Source organism: Mytilus galloprovincialis, chromosome 2 (assembly GCF_965363235.1).
Source record: "Mytilus galloprovincialis chromosome 2, xbMytGall1.hap1.1, whole genome shotgun sequence".
NCBI classification, from domain to species: Eukaryota; Metazoa; Mollusca; class Bivalvia; order Mytilida; family Mytilidae; genus Mytilus; species Mytilus galloprovincialis.
In genome coordinates this window covers 87,243,615-87,260,250 of record NC_134839.1, presented here as the reverse complement: position 1 = coordinate 87,260,250, position 16,636 = coordinate 87,243,615, and the positions used below count along the sequence as shown (strand labels likewise).

Genomic DNA, 16,636 nt, shown 5'->3' with positions numbered 1-16,636 from the left:
ATCTGACGTCATAGTACAAACTTTCCTTGCTGGCGCACTATTTGAAAAAAGTCGCAAATTGGACATTTGAAACCCACATTTAAATTTCCAAGAATAACAACTATATTCACCTATACTTTATTATCCGGTAAATACAAGAGATTAAATGCACGTGTCAGTATCAGATTTTATGATGTTGTTGCCGCACAATATTAACCTTCAGAAACCTCATCCGTCGGAATGGGAAATTGTTTGAAATAACCTTTTTCGCCGCTTTTGTTAGGAAAGTCTGTTTTTGTCCTCTGCCCCTCAGCAAAATTATTGAAAATAAAAAAAAAAGAAATAAAAGATGGAACTGGCTAATAACTACAGAGTATTTGACTATATCAGACTATATGTTTGTGTTTTTTTTTCGCGTCAATTTCAGAAGTTTGACATAACGAACTCATTTGCTACTGTTGACAGACGGACATACAAAAGCATGGACGGACTTCTTTATACCATTATATTTTCCGACTAAGACGAGCGTATAGAAATTATTCCATTTAGTTTGTGAACTCATTATTTCTGAATATGTAAGATATATAAGGAAATTAAAATTATAGGTATAATATATGAATTAAAGTTTTTGATTCTAAAACGTTATTATTACACATCTATCATGAAATACAATCTATGTTATTACTACCTCACATGTTTTGAATAAACAAGACAGTAACTTTAAAATACAAAAAGTTTTTAATTCAAAAATTAATTTAGAAATAATTTTCTGTTGAAAACTACAAAGTAAAATTTCTCCAACAGGATAAAATATTATAAATCTAAATTGCTAATTTTGGAAATTAAAAAAAAAGACAAGGTTGTTGCCGGCATTGAAAATCGAAATTTGTTTTCAATCTTTCCTTTTAGTTAAATGAAAGGGAGAGATTTTATGTTGGATATTATTCTTGGAGCAATTGTTTTTGTCATAAGTTAAATTTACAACTATTTTATATATGTTTTCCCTTACAGCTAATTTCCTAAAGCATGTAGGGTAAAACTTTGGTTGGATTCCTTGCTTTGTTTGTATAAATGTTTATTCGAGCTTGGTAATTAAGATTGACATCTTCATATATAGGTATGTAAACCTGTATGAATATGATATTTAAATTCAATTGGACATTATCAAAATATAATTATACATAATATACAAAAAAAAGCAATCAACTAACTAAAGTGTTGATCTACATACATTAGGAAATTAGCTGTAAGCTTCAGTGAGATCAGGTAAATGTTCATAATTTCTTCTTAAGACAATTTGAAATGAAAAAAATGACAAACGACAATGACCCTTTGTCATAGTTATAAGATTTTGTCAAATAAGCAGTATAAATAAATTTTAACTTCATTGCAAGATCGGACATTATTTTACGAGAATCGTCCAGACATCATTTACATGCATACGTTGCCGGTATGTGAAAACTTCTAGGAATAATTTTTTATCGGCCTGACCTTCTGAATACTTAATTTTTTAAAATTTTGAAAAATTGATTAAAATTAGAAGGATCAAATCATAGGGAACACTTCAACTTCATTAAAAACTACCTTGACCAAAAACTTTAACCTTAAGCGGGACAGAAGGACGAACGAACGAACGGACGCACAGACAAGAAAACATAAATTGGACATAAAAAAATCTTTCACCTATCTAATAACTCCGGTAACCTGTACACAATCGGCGTAAATGAAAGACAATATCTACACAAAGTGGAAGAATAAAAAAAAGATGAAATGCAGATCCGCGGAAATACAAGAAAAAATCTATGCATGTGAAAGAATAAAAAAAAAGAAATGCAGATCGGCGCAAAAAAGTCGAGATCAAAATTTATATTTTATTGTTTTTTTAGAACGAAGGTTAAATATAGCGTAGTACCTGTGTGCCCATTTGTTTAAAATTGCCACAAGATATCAGCTCGACGCTTAATTCCTCTTTTCTTGGGAGACGTATTTTTACGTGTACACCATGTTGGAATCCGTGAAAAACGCGAAATAGGACGTTATAATTTGACGTTTTTCATTGCTAGAAACAACGTCATAGAGCTTTTATGTCACTACCAAGTTGCGTTAGTTGATGCGCATAAACAATAGGCTGTTTGGTCTTTAAGATTTGTTGTTTATTTTTCAGACTTCTTTTGTTGATTGTTTAATGCTTCAAACACACCCTGAGATGCAGGTCAATGATGAAAAAGATGTAAGTATTTATTTGTTTGCTATAAGAAAAGCAAACATTGTTTTAGCTCTGATTAAACTACATATTTTCATCTGTTTAAGGATGGTGTAAAATAAAATTATACTTGGATGTCAGAATCTTATTTTTGTTGAATTCTGCTTTTGACAATGATCTGCCAATACATTTTTTTTTCTCACTTTTTTCACATCATACACCTGTCTGTAAACTGCTAAAATATTTAACATTATTTGTTACTTTTATAGAACAGAAAGCAATTGCATATCTTTTTCTGGCTTTTTGTGCTCTACTTGTACCGTGCCTTAGAGGGAAATCCTTATAAAGAAAAATGATAGAAAACGATAAGATAAAATGTATTGCTTACACAGTTTGCAATAGAATAAACAGTGAAATGCATTAATGACAAAATTTGAATCCTAATTCAACAAACTATTTGTTTGTGATAATGTATTCCAAATATTTAACTGTTTACTATCGTACAGATTGTTTTGACAATTTTCTCACCTGTTTTACTTTTCAGCTTCGTTACTCAGACATCTTATTTACAGAGCAGGAGGTAAGCATTTCATTTTCCTAAAAAAATTTGACTAGTCAAATGTTTTCATCCATTTGAAATGAAGTCTGTTCATCAACTACAGTGTTGGAAACAAATGCATCATGTTATCTTTATGAAACAAAAGATGTGCGATATCTAAAACATTGATTTATATATAAAACATACATTTTACAAATACATGTTCATTGGTTCATGGTGGACAGATTCCACAGTAAAGGTTGCATAAATATGCATGGAACTGGCATTGAAACTCAGGAATTCGTCATCTTTACTATTAAAAGTGTTGTCTTTACTACTTTGAAAAAGATCAATTTGTTCATTTAGAAATTAATCAAAGTGCTATTTTAAGCCAAAAAACTTAAAACTTTGCCATTTAAATGATCGTTAATAAAACATTAGATGATTTTACTTTCAAGAGAGGATGCAGCATCAAATCGACTCCTATAACCCTAGTGCTGCCAGACACCAGAAACAAGTCCTATCTTGTCAATATGTTTGATACTCCAGGTATTGTTTTAAACTGATACTGCAGTTTTTCTATGTGCTTGTTTCATACTCCTTAGCTCTTGATAAAATTTAATAGTCTTAAAATTATGTTTGGCTTAACCATAATAACTTGATAACCTAGACTTATGTTGATTCATTATAATTTGTTGGATATCAATTTTCATGGGTTTTGTGGAAACAGGTGAACCTCTAATTCAAATGCTAAAAAATTACAAATTTTCAATAAGCTTTGTTTGCAAAGATTGGCAAAACCACAAAATCAAAAACTTTTCATATTTTCTACAGGTTAAGATTGTAAAAATTAAGAAAAACTGTTGTTCTTACCTTGAAAACCACACAAATATAATCAAATAAACCATTCTTTTTTTCATTATTATCTTGCAGGACATGTAAATTTTTCTGATGAAACAACAGCAGCATTCAGACTAAGTGATGGAGCAGTTATATTTGTGGATGCAGCTGAAGGTGTAAGTATATATATCCAGATACTTGTATTATGAAAACAATAGGTAACAAACATTCCTACCAGTTAGAATATATCTAAGCTGCATAAGCTGTTTTGCTTCTAGTGAGATAATGCTATGGCAAGCTGAGATTGGAATTAATGAACTCAGTATAAAAAGATACAATGCCTTTATTAGTCCCCTACCGATGAAGTCAAAGGAGACTACGTTTGCACCTCGTTAGTCCAGGAAATCAGTTTTCCACACTTTCATTCTTCATGCTTGAAGATATTGATTTGATATTTGATGTAATGTTTTATCATGAGAAGTAACAGATCAAATTTGAATTAAGTTCCTGTTTGATGATTTTGTGCAGAGTTTTGATCCTTTTAACTTAGAAATTCACTGAAGTAATCAGTTTTCCACCCTTTTTTTTTTGTCATTCTTGAAGATATTAATTTTTTATTGCATACTTTTTTTTCTTATTGTATACAGGTGATGTTGAACACAGAACGATTGATAAAGCATGCTGTACAGGAAAGACTACCAATCACTGTGTGTATTAACAAAGTAGATCGACTGATACTGGAATTAAAATTACCACCAACAGATGCTTATTATAAACTCAGACATATACTGGAGGAAATTAACAGTTTAATCAGGTTAGTTAACTACTTTACCAAAGGTAATGGTGAGGGCAATCCTGCCCAGGGAAAAAAAATATTGTTAAAATTGAATTGCAAATTTAATGAAAATAAAAACAATGTAAACTCAGGAATATATTTTATAAAAATAAACATTTTGACTGGGAACTAACAGTTCTACGTAAAACTTAAACAAATTGCAGTGGAATATGCACTACTTCTAAAGAAAATGTTGATGGCTTTAAAAGTACAATTGATTCAAAACAAAGATTTGACATTATCATGACATAAATTTAAGTTGATACTCCTCTTTTTGAAATAGAAGTATCAGGGTGCTCAACATATATAAAAAAAAAATTACAAAGATATATATTTTTAAACAAAAACTATTAGCAAGTATCAGGCAGTCTAAGCTAGTTTTGAAAATTAATATCAAGCAGGCAAATTTGTGGAGTAAAATTTTGACCGATGTAAAGAAATCAGAAGTTTGTACATTTAGATGTAACGTATTAAGAGTTAAATTAAAAAAAAAAAGACAGTACCCTTCTTATCATCATAAATCTATACTACTGAAAAATTATTTTGCAGGTTAGTCTTTCAGCCTTCTATTATTCTTCTTCATGGGACAAAAAACCCTTGCTCAAATTGCATAAATATTTTGACTTCATTTAAAAACAATTTAGAATCCTATACTCATTCTACGTTAAACTGCAGATGAATGTCATTGAATAAAATTAAAATTACATTGCTTTGTTTACTTTCAGTGTATATTCAGAAGAAGATGAAGGCCAAGTTATATCCCCTGTTCTAGGAAATGTGTGCTTTGCTAGCTCATACTTCAGATTCTGTTTTACATTGGGGTCTTTTGCTAAAATTTATAGTGATACATATGGTAAGTTTAAAATATACCATACAGTTATATATATATATGTACAGTACAATTATAGGTAAATTTTGTTGGCCAAATTCAAACTCAGTTGTCTTTTTGAAATTTTGGGTTCTCAATGCTCTTCAACTTTGTATTTGTTTGGCTTCATAACTTTTTTTATCTGAGCGTAACTGATGAGTCTCATGTAGATGAAACGTGCGTCTGGCGTATTAAATTATAATCCTGGTACCTTTGATAACTATTGTCAACTCAGATTTTGTTGAGAGTAAAATTTAATATTCATATTTCAGTAAATTTTCAAGATCACAGCAGTTAAAGGGAAACTTCGCAAAAAAATCAAAAATTGATATTATGTTCATTGTGTATAAAAATGCTCAAATTCATAGATATTAAAGTTTTATTCCGCTAGATAAGCGATCACCATCAGTTTTAAATTTAGAGTATCAATTCTCTTCGTTTGGCCATTTTGTCTTCTTTCCCGATTAATAACAACGATATGTCTATAAACCACAAAGGAACAAAACTACAGTAACCGATGTAGTCATAATTGCGTGTCGATATCTTGTCAATCGTACGGTTGTTTTATCCGACTAACTAATTTGATACGGAAAATATTCTTATTTTTTTAAATTATGGTCTGTTGTTTTTAAACTGTTGATATTGGAATTAGGTAAAAAGTCAAAGTTGAAATCATAAATAAGTGTTCCGTGAAAATTGTTTTCGAAAATCTAATTTGTTCATAATTCTTTAAAGTAATAAACTTTTTTTCAAATAAATTCTGATCTTCCCTCATCTGATCAACAGCATGGCTAAAGGTATTACTTCCAAAGGTATTGTGAGGGGTGTGAGGTGACACGTCCAGGTATTCAAGCGATTTCCTGTCGGGCTTGCAAGTTCATGCATCGTTTCACTTCTGCAGGTATTGATCAGTGTACACGGCCGATAACTTATAACTTTCCATTTTGAACTATCAGATGTATAATATACAACTCTGTCTTACTTGTCATTACTAAACTCATACGCTTGTTTATAAATAACATTTCTGGTGTAAAGAATATTATTCATAAAAATATAAATAATACCCAAAAAATAAGATTTGATGAAATTAAACTCTATTTAAATATTTTTTCCAAGGGTGAATTTGGGAAAATGTAATATATACTCATTGTCAGTAGTGAAGGACAGATTGGAACATACCAGAAATATTGATTTAAAAAAATGTACGCACTTGTCGACGATTCGTTTATACGACTGGGTAGAAAGTTACGGAACTATAGCGCAATTTAAAATATATACATGTATACATTGAACATAAGAAAAAAACATATATTTTGAATAAATTGGGGTAAAAGATTTGTAAATAGAATAGTCCACGTATGCCAACAGTATGTAATCATCGAATGTCGATAGACTATTGTATACCAGAAGAAGAAGAGGACCAATTTGATTTAAATAAAGGTCGATGTATAATTTGCTTTGGTTCATCGAAGTTGTGGACATAGTAAAATCACAGATTTATATTTCAATAAGATTGTTCACGAACAAAGGAAGGAATTCGTCATCACAATTTTATATATGCCACTGGACGAACACTGATTATCCCCAAGGGATGTGAATATTTTCCTGGGAAACTATTGAGTATCAAAGTTTCAAATTAATTTCGGGATTTATTTTCTTTCTTGGTATTCAATAACAGAAAAAAGAATAAATTACTTGTCCACTAAATAGGGGTATTCTTGTCAGATGAAAGACTTTTAGTTATATTTAAGAAATAGCGAAATATGACATTAAATTGGTTCTGTCTTTTTTTTAAACATCGTTAAAAAGATGTGTGTCTAAGGTGAACGCCACAAGAACCCTGTAATACTAGTACGAGAGTATAGCATGTAAACATTCCTTCTCAATAATATGGTTGTATTGGAAAGCTTTTCATACAGATTGACAACTCATGGTCCGATATGCATGTAATATTTGCCACATGACGCCCATAGTTCTTTCTACCATCATCATCTTATTCTTTGATATTACTGTAAACATCGATGGTTCACACCCAAACAAAATGGGAGTAATGTACCTTCAGAGCTTCTCCGTGTTATACACTTGTGAAACTTAATATATAGACGAAATTTCTGTATTGAAATGAATCTACATCTCACAAACAGGATTTTCAAATAACGATTTTGAGTAACCACCTTACAAACCAATATAAACGTATGGCAAGATATAACCATGAAGGAATTTAGTTTTTGTCAGACGCAAGAACTCATCACTATCATAAACGTATACGTATATATGCATGCAGTTTCAAATATCAAGAACAAGCGGTCGATGTCGATAGTCCGTTTTCTAACTGTTCAGAGTTAGACATGTCACTTGTTCATTCTTGGAAGCCTTCATATTCCCCGTCCAACGATGGAAACTCTTTCTGGTTGTGTTGACTATAAATGCTTGTATGGTAATTCTGTCGTTTATCTGTAAAAGTGGTTGCATTTCCTCTCCTTTCCCAACAAACAAACTAACGAAACGCTACTAGTCTGCTTTCTCTGGAGCTCATCCTCAATGGCGCTTATACGTCAGGAAACTTACATGTATACTAATAATGATTGTTTCAAGAACAACGATGTATGGACGAACTATTCTAAATTCGTCAATATCAGTTATGCATGACTAAAATATAAGTTTTTTTACAACTACTGTATTACTTATTTGGATTAATGACGGCTATCATGTTCAACATTGCACAAATATTATCATAGAATTTTTTTTTAAAATGTACAAAAATCCTCAAAAAAAATAATGCCTTAGCTTAGATAATTGGTATTCTTTTCACAAAAAGTTCGTGTAAATGATTGTCAAATGAATTTAATTATGTAAGAATGAAATGTTAAAAAGAAACTAAAAAAAAATCATGCATGTTGTATGTTGTTTTTTTTTTTCAATTAAAAACTTTAAAATTGCGATAGTTTTATGAGCATTTAAACACAGCCAGATTTGAATACAAGTTAAGAAATTCCGGTAAAGTCAATGATATCAAACAGATGTGCAATGGTATATCAAATTGGGTAATATTGCATTTAGTTTTTATTAAAGATTAAAACTACTATTTTTTACTTCATATTTGAATCTTTACGCCAATTGCCGCTAAGAAAGTTAATCAAAAATTGTTTCCTTTTATTTTTATACACTTTCAGAATTACGAATCTGAATTTTATTTTCAATTAATTTACACAATTTAATTATTGTATCTTTATTATACCCCCGCTTTAAAAAAAGGGGGGTATACTGTTTTACCTCTGTCTGTCCGTCCATCAGTCCGTCAGTCCGTCCATCAGTCCGTCCATCAGTCCGTCAGTCCGTCAGTCAGTCCGTCCCATGAAACTTTCGTCACATTTTTCTCAGGAACTACAATACAAGGATTTCTGAAATTTGGTTTCAGGGTTTATCTAAGTCAGCTATACCGTGTGATGCGTTTTCAGATTCATCACTTGACAACTTCCTGTTTACCGAACACTTGTATGATTTTACACAACACATGATAGCCAAGTTGAAAATTTTCGTCACATTTTTCTCAGGAACTACAATACAAGGATTTCTGAAATTTGGTTTCAGGGTTTATCTAAGTCAGCTATACCGTGTGATGCGTTTTCAGATTCATCACTTGACAACTTCCTGTTTACCGAACACTTGCATATTTTTACACTATTAATATTATCCACTTGCGGCGGGGGTATCATCAGTGAGCAGTAGCTCGCAGTTTCACTTGTTCTCATCGTGTATTAAATCTTAGTGTATTAAATACAGCATACTCTTTCTAATCCTTTCTGTCAAGTTATCCTTTCCAAATAACAACATTCATACCTGTGTACGCTTGAACTCACACCTGCGGATAAATAGCTACAAGGTAAACGAATTGACCTCAAGCCGAGAAATATACAATGACCTTTACAAAATAATATACACACGCTGCTCACACATTAGTTGCATTGAAATGATTATCAAAACAATAACGGTAAATAGAACTGAAATATTTTCAGTTCAATATCAGTAAAAATGTTCAATAAATATTTTATGAAAAAAATCTCAAAAATAATTGATGAAATTTATTCGAAAACATTTACTAGAGATAATTTTATAGGAGTTTAATTCAATCAATACAAAACGGTATATGCATATTCATTTTCGTTCATTCTTATATTGTGGTTAATAACTACGACCATTCGTCAGCTGTGCGCTTTTAATTACATATATTGTCGATAAGCTATAAGAGTTAAACAGATTTTATTTTTTCCCAGAATTCAACACATCGCGCTAAAACGTCACGACCCACTCGAGAATTCAACCAAAAAAGTTACAAATACTTGATTTTCTCCGTTATTAGAAGGAATATAAATTTAAAACTTTGCAAATGTGTTTTTTATGTTAAGATGAACATAATTAGATGATAAGTAAAAAATCGCGGAATTTCCCTTTAAATAAAGAAAACAGAGGGTAAGTAATAACTAGGTTTTTTTTTTGGTCTCACAAGCTACTTTGTAATGATATCTTCAAACAGTGTGTACTATCTATTAATCACTTATTTAAAATTTAGATTCAAATGAATTTATAACATTTTTTAAATATTTTGTTATAGGTGGTATAAATGAAAAAGAATTTGCAAGGAGATTATGGGGTGATATATATTTCAATGCTGCAACGTAAGTTTTATACACCAGAAAGTATATATGTATGATATATATTGTTGCTAGTTATTAGCTTATCAGGTTGGTCTTTATTTTATTTTTTGTGCTGCATTGTATTTTCTAAACAATCCAGTATGACATTATAATCTAAATTGCTTAACTTTGCATATTAAGGAGGTACCCAACACCTTCACTAAAATTAATTTGGCTCGTTTAATTTTCATAAAATTTTGACAAATTATTTACTTTGACCTTTTGACAAAAATATAAAAATTTCAAAAAATTTGAACCAACCGTTTGATCAGAAACATAACACTGGTTATATAGCACTTTGACAAACACTTATTTTGAACATTGAAAAGCTTAATATTCCTTTAACAACGCAACGTAATTAAAACTTTTAGCTAATTTTACAGAGTTATCTCCCTGTGGTGTTAGGTACCACCTTAACTGCTGTAATAACTTGACAAAGAGCACAATTGAAACATGAGACTGGATTATTACCAATTATTTCATAGTTGAAATGGATGATGTGGATAGTATAAGGGTTTAGTGGGGGGAGGGGGCTATATTTTTATCACCTTAGAGATAAATATAAATGTATCAATGTACAGTTGCTTATAATTGCTTTCATTCACTTTATTTGAACTTTTGTGGATATTTGTCTCATTGGCAACATTTTTATGCCCCATCTACGATAGTAGAGGGGCATTATGTTTTCTGGTCTGTGCGTCCGTTCGTCTGTCCGTCCGTCCGTCCGTCTGTGCCTCCGTTCGTCCGTCCGCTTCAGGTTAAAGTTTTTGGTCAAGGTAGTTTTTGAAGAAATTGAAGTCCAATCAACTTGAAACTTATTACACTTGTTCCCCATGATATGATCTTTCTAATTTTAATGCCAAATTATAGTTTTGACCCCAATTTCATGGTCCACTTAACATAGAAAATGATAGTGCGAAGTTCAGGTTAAAGTTTTTGGTCAAGGTAGTTTTTGATGAAGTTAAAGTTACATCAACTTGAAACTTAGTACACATGTTCCCTATGATATGATCTTTCTAATTTTAATGCCAAATTAAAGTTTTGACCCCAATTTCACGGTCCACTGAACATAGAAAATGATAGTGCGAGTGGGGCATTCGTATACTATGGACACATTCTTGTTTACACCAATTTTACGGTCTACTGAACATAGAAAATTATAGTGCAAGTTTCAGGTTAAAGTTTTTGGTCAAGGTATTTTTTGATGAAGTTGAAGTCTAATCAACTTGAAACTTATTACACATGTTCCCTATGATATGATCTTTCTAAATTTAAGTGCCAAATTAGATTTTAACCCCAATTTCATGGTCCACTGAACATAAAAAAATGATAGTGCGAGTGGGGCATCCATGTACTGTGGACACAGTCTTCTTTTTCACCCAATGAATATTTTCTTTCATATTTTCTCAGTAACTACATAACTACTAAAAAAATGACTTCATAATTGGTCAGCAGCCCAATAGTGATGGGTTGTAATGAAATCAATTCATTGACTATGATATAAAGAGAAAAGAAGAGAAATTGACAGACAAATTTCATATAAATGCAGGAAATAATGAGCTAAATTTTAAAGATGCAGCTTTGAATTTAAAGATCGAAATTCAAAGTGACCCTAGAATTTTACGATTTAATTAAAAATAAAAAAGGATATGTGGCATGATTGATAGCCAAGTAGACCATTACCAAGGAGAGAATGAAAAATATAAGGGCAATGTTCAATTTCAACAATGAGCAAAACCCAAACTGAATAGTAATTATAAGTATACAAGGACTGGGCAGGACATAATGTGTAACAATTTAAAAGAGAAAACTAACAGTCTGATTTGTGCTAAACATGACAAAAGAAAATCAATAGAAGACAGACAGCAACCTCTGATGACCTCCATTTAATTATCTAGTCCTGCCTTGGAACAGGAACATTGAGAATGTGGTGGGGTTGGGCATATTTGTAAAACTTCATCCCTCCTTCAAATCAATGGCTGCTACAGTTTAAGTTTGACTTTATTTTATGATATTGATACTGTTTCTATGATATTATTGTTATTATAGGAGAAAGTTCTCAAAGAAACCTCAAACTGGATCTGCTCAAAGAAGTTTTGTTGAATTTATTCTGGAACCATTATACAAAATTTTTGCACAGGTATGTTAAGAATTATTAAGAAATATTATAAAACCTAACGTTGACAAATTTCTAACAGTATCTATCAATCTTATAGTACAAGCTTCTGTGTGCAATAAATTGTCGGTTAGTTATCTTTTTGATCATTACAAATACCAAAATTATAGAATTCAAAATTTAAAGAATGAAAACTTAAGAATGCAAAGGTACTGGTTAACCATTACTGAAAGTTGCACAAAACTAGCCTATGATAAATGTCGAATCTCTAGACTTCTTCCTGTTAGTAGGTAGTTTTCTGGGTTTGTAGCTAATATCAAGATTTTGAATCAAAAATTGAATGTTTCTTTTTATGCCCCACCTACGATAGTAGAGGGGCATTATGTTTTCTGGTCTGTGGCTCCGTTCGTCTGTCCGTCCGTCCGTCTGTGGTTCCGTTTGTCCGTCCAGGTTAAAGTTTTTGGTCAAGGTAGTTTTTGATGAAGCTGAAGTCCAATCAACTTGAAACTTAGTACACTTGTTGCTTATGAGATGATCTTTCTAATTTTTAAGCCAAATTAGACTTGTGACCCCAATTTCACGGTCCACTGAACATAGAAAATGAAAGTGGGAGTTTCAGGTTAAAGTTTTTGGTCAAGGTAGTTTTTGATGAAGCTGAAGTCCAATCAACTTGAAACTTAGTACACTTGTTGCTTATGATATGATCTTTCTAATTTTAATGCCAAATTAGATAATTACCCAATTTCACGGTCCATGGAACATGGAAAAGGATAGTGCGAGTGGGGCATCCGTGTACTTTGGACACATTCTTGTTGTAATTTTTTTGATGCGTGAAAGCTTTGTCTGAAACACATTTTGTTTAAAGCACTTCATACTAGAAATATGTACATGATCAACTTTTTAACACCCTTTAATTTTTTTTAGCTCACCTGGCCTAAAAGGCCATGTGAGCTTTTCTCATCACTTGGCGTCCGTCGTCGTCGTCTGTCGTCGTTAACAATTTTTCAAACATCTTCTCCTCTGAAACTACTGAATAGATTTGAATGAAACTTAAAATGATTGTTCCTTAGATTATCCTGCACAAAGTGTGTGCTTCGATTTTTGATCCGTCAAAAAACATGGCCACCGTTACTTAAAATAGAACATAGGGGTCAAATGCTGTTTTTGGCTTATATCTCAAAAACGGAAGCATTTAGAGCAAATCTGACATGGGGTAAAAATGTTCATTAGGTCAAGATCTATCAGCCCAGAAATTTTCAGATGAATCAAACAAACCATTGTTGGGTTGCTGCCACTTAATTGGTAATTTTAAGGAAATTTTGCAGTTTTTGGTCATTATCTTGAATATTATTATAGATGAAGATCAACTGTAAACAGCAAAAATGATCAGCAAAGTAAGATCTACAAATAGGTTAATATGACCAAAATTGTCAATTGACCCCTTAAGGGGTAAATGTCCTTTAATGACAATTTTTCACAATTTGTTCATCATATTTGCTAACTTTAAAAAATCTTCTCCTCTGAAACTACTGAATGGATTTGGATGAAACTTAGCATGATAGTTCCTTAGATTATCCTGCACAAAGTGTGTGCTTCGATTTTTGATCCGTGAAAAAACATGGCCGCCGTTACTTAAAATAGAACATAGGGGTCAAATGCAGTTTTTGGCTTATATCTCAAAAACGAAAGCATTTAGAGCAAATCTGACAGGGGTAAAAATGTTCATTAGGTCAAGATCTATCAGCCCTGAAATTTTCAGACGAATCAAACAAACCATTGTTGGGTTGCTGCCACTTAATTGGTAATTTTAAGGAAATTTTGCAGTTTTTGGTCATTATCTTGAATATCATTATAGATAAAGATAAACTGTAAACAGCAAAAATGATCAGCAAAGTAAGATCTACAAATAGGTTAATATGACCAAAATTGTCAATTGACCCCTTAAGGGGTAAATGTCCTTTAATGACAATTTTTCACAATTTGTTCATCATATTTGCTAACTTTAAAAAATCTTCTCCTCTGAAACTACTGAATGGATTTGGATGAAACTTAGCATGATAGTTCCTTAGATTATCCTGCACAAAGTGTGTGCTTCGATTTTTGATCCGTGAAAAAACATGGCCGCCGTTACTTAAAATAGAACATAGGGGTCAAATGCAGTTTTTGGCTTATATCTCAAAAACGAAAGCATTTAGAGCAAATCTGACATGGGGTAAAAATGTTCATTAGGTCAAGATCTATCAGCCCTGAAATTTTCAGACGAATCAAACAAACCATTGTTGGGTTGCTGCCACTTAATTGGTAATTTTAAGGAAATTTTGCAGTTTTTGGTCATTATCTTGAATATCATTATAGATAAAGATAAACTGTAAACAGCAAAAATGATCAGCAAAGTAAGATCTACAAATAGGTTAATATGACCAAAATTGTCAATTGACCCCTTAAGGGGTAAATGTCCTTTAATGACAATTTTTCACAATTTGTTCATCATATTTGCTAACTTTAAAAAATCTTCTCCTCTGAAACTACTGAATGGATTTGGATGAAACTTAGCATGATAGTTCCTTAGATTATCCTGCACAAAGTTTATGCTTCGATTTTTGATCCGTCAAAAAACATGGCCGCCCTTACTTTAAATAGAACATAGGGGTCAAATGCAGTTTTTGGCTTATATCTCAAAAACGAAAGCATTTAGAGCAAATCTGACATGGGTAAAAATGTTCCTTAGGTCAAGATCTATCAGCCCTGAAATTTTCAGACGAATCAAACAAATCATTGTTGGGTTGCTGCCACTTAATTGGTAATTTTAAGGAAATTTTGCAGTTTTTGGTCATTATCTTGAATATCATTATAGATAAAGATAAACTGTAAACAGCAAAAATGATCATCAAAGTAAGATCTACAAATAAGTTAATATGACCAAAATTGTCAATTGACCCCTTACGGGGTTATTGTCCTTTAATGACAATTTTTCACAATTTGTTCATCATATTTGCTAACTTTAAAAAATCTTCTCCTCTAAAACTACTCAACCAAATTCAACCAAACTTCATTTGAATGATCAGTAGGGTGTATAAAATAAAGTTTGTGTTTTATTTTCTATTTCGTCAAAAAACATAGCCGAAGGCATTGTTTACCAGGTGAGCGATTCAGGCTCTTGAGAGCCTCTTGTTTAAATATGCATTCAATTCTTATAATTACATTTATAAGCTACAACAATGAAATTGTGAGTTATATCAAGCTTTTCATTTGTTTCACATTCTATTGAGAAATAAATAAATGTAATTTGGAATTCCTCATGCCTGTTGTCAGCCAATCAAAAGATCTTATGAAAAATACATGTAATGTAATTATTATCTCAAACTGATGAAAAGAGGGTCATTATATGTGATATGCTATGGACCCAATGACCAGTTACAATCATTTGTAGCTCAAATCCATAAAAGATATACATTTTTGCAACAGGTTTTAAATTAATGTTAAAGCTAAAACAAAATTTAGATGGCAAAAAGAAAAACATAACGATACAGTTCTGATGTCGCCTTACCATTTGTGTACATTTTCATAGATTCAAAGGCACTGAGTTATAAGTTGTTCTTATCTGTGATCATGTATAGGTTTGGAAATGATAAATCCCTACTCGTTAAACTGATAAAATAGATGTGAATTATGATTTTCTTACAGGTTGTGGGTGATGTTGATGAATGTTTGCCCAGAGTGTGTGATGAACTTGGTATTACATTAACAAAGGAGGAAAGAAAACTGAACATTCGCCCATTAATGAGATTAGTATGGCAAAGATTCTTTGGAGATTTCACTGGCTTTGTTGACATGATTGTAGAACATATAAAATCTCCAATGACCAATGCACAGACTAAAATAGAACATATGTATACTGGACCAAGTGATTCTGATCTAGCTGAGCTCATGGCACAATGTGATCCAGAGGTAAGAAAACAAACATGTTTTTGTAAGACATTTTCAATGATCAGTTACTATAAACTAGAATAATGCTGATACCAGTGCTAGGGGCCATCTCAAACTTACATTTGAGTTAAGATTTTTTTTTGCCACCTGTTGAAGGCCTCTCTGTGACTTTGAGATGGAGAACAGCAATAAAAGTGTGTTCCTTTTGCTTTTTGTGTTTTTATTTTTTTATGTCCTGATTTTGTGTCACAAATGGAAACAGCATATCCTTTCTTTTCTATTAAAAATTTTATAGTTATGAATGGCACAGAATAGAATATAATACTTTTATAAAACAAAACAATGGTGTATACGTATGAACACCTTTTTGTGAATTTTGTATAAGTTAATAACCTAACCTTCTTTTTATGCCCCACCTACTATAGTAGAGGAGCATTATATTTTCTGGTCTGTTCGTTCGTCCGTCTGTCTGTCCGTCCATCTGTCCCGTTTCAGGTTAAAGTTTTTGGTCAAGGTAGTTTTTGATGAATTTTAAGTCCAATCAACTTCAAACTTAGTACACATGTTCCGTATGATATGATTTTTCTAATTTTAAAGCCAAATAAGATTTTTTACCTGAATTTCACGGTCCACTGA

At 31.7% G+C, this 16,636-nt stretch overlaps 1 protein-coding gene across 1 annotated transcript in view; it reads left to right on the top strand.

The window, feature by feature from the left end:
• The window catches only part of LOC143064723 (116 kDa U5 small nuclear ribonucleoprotein component-like), a 33,852-nt gene that overhangs the window by 7,430 nt on the left and 9,786 nt on the right, over positions 1-16,636 (top strand). Inside the window, exons 6-14 of the mRNA XM_076237774.1 lie at positions 2,144-2,209; positions 2,727-2,762; positions 3,179-3,269; positions 3,654-3,736; positions 4,208-4,374; positions 5,121-5,248; positions 9,876-9,939; positions 12,007-12,097; positions 15,758-16,021. Coding sequence (XP_076093889.1) covers positions 2,144-2,209; positions 2,727-2,762; positions 3,179-3,269; positions 3,654-3,736; positions 4,208-4,374; positions 5,121-5,248; positions 9,876-9,939; positions 12,007-12,097; positions 15,758-16,021 — 990 coding nt within the window. The remainder of the gene's footprint in view (positions 1-2,143; positions 2,210-2,726; positions 2,763-3,178; positions 3,270-3,653; positions 3,737-4,207; positions 4,375-5,120; positions 5,249-9,875; positions 9,940-12,006; positions 12,098-15,757; positions 16,022-16,636) is intronic.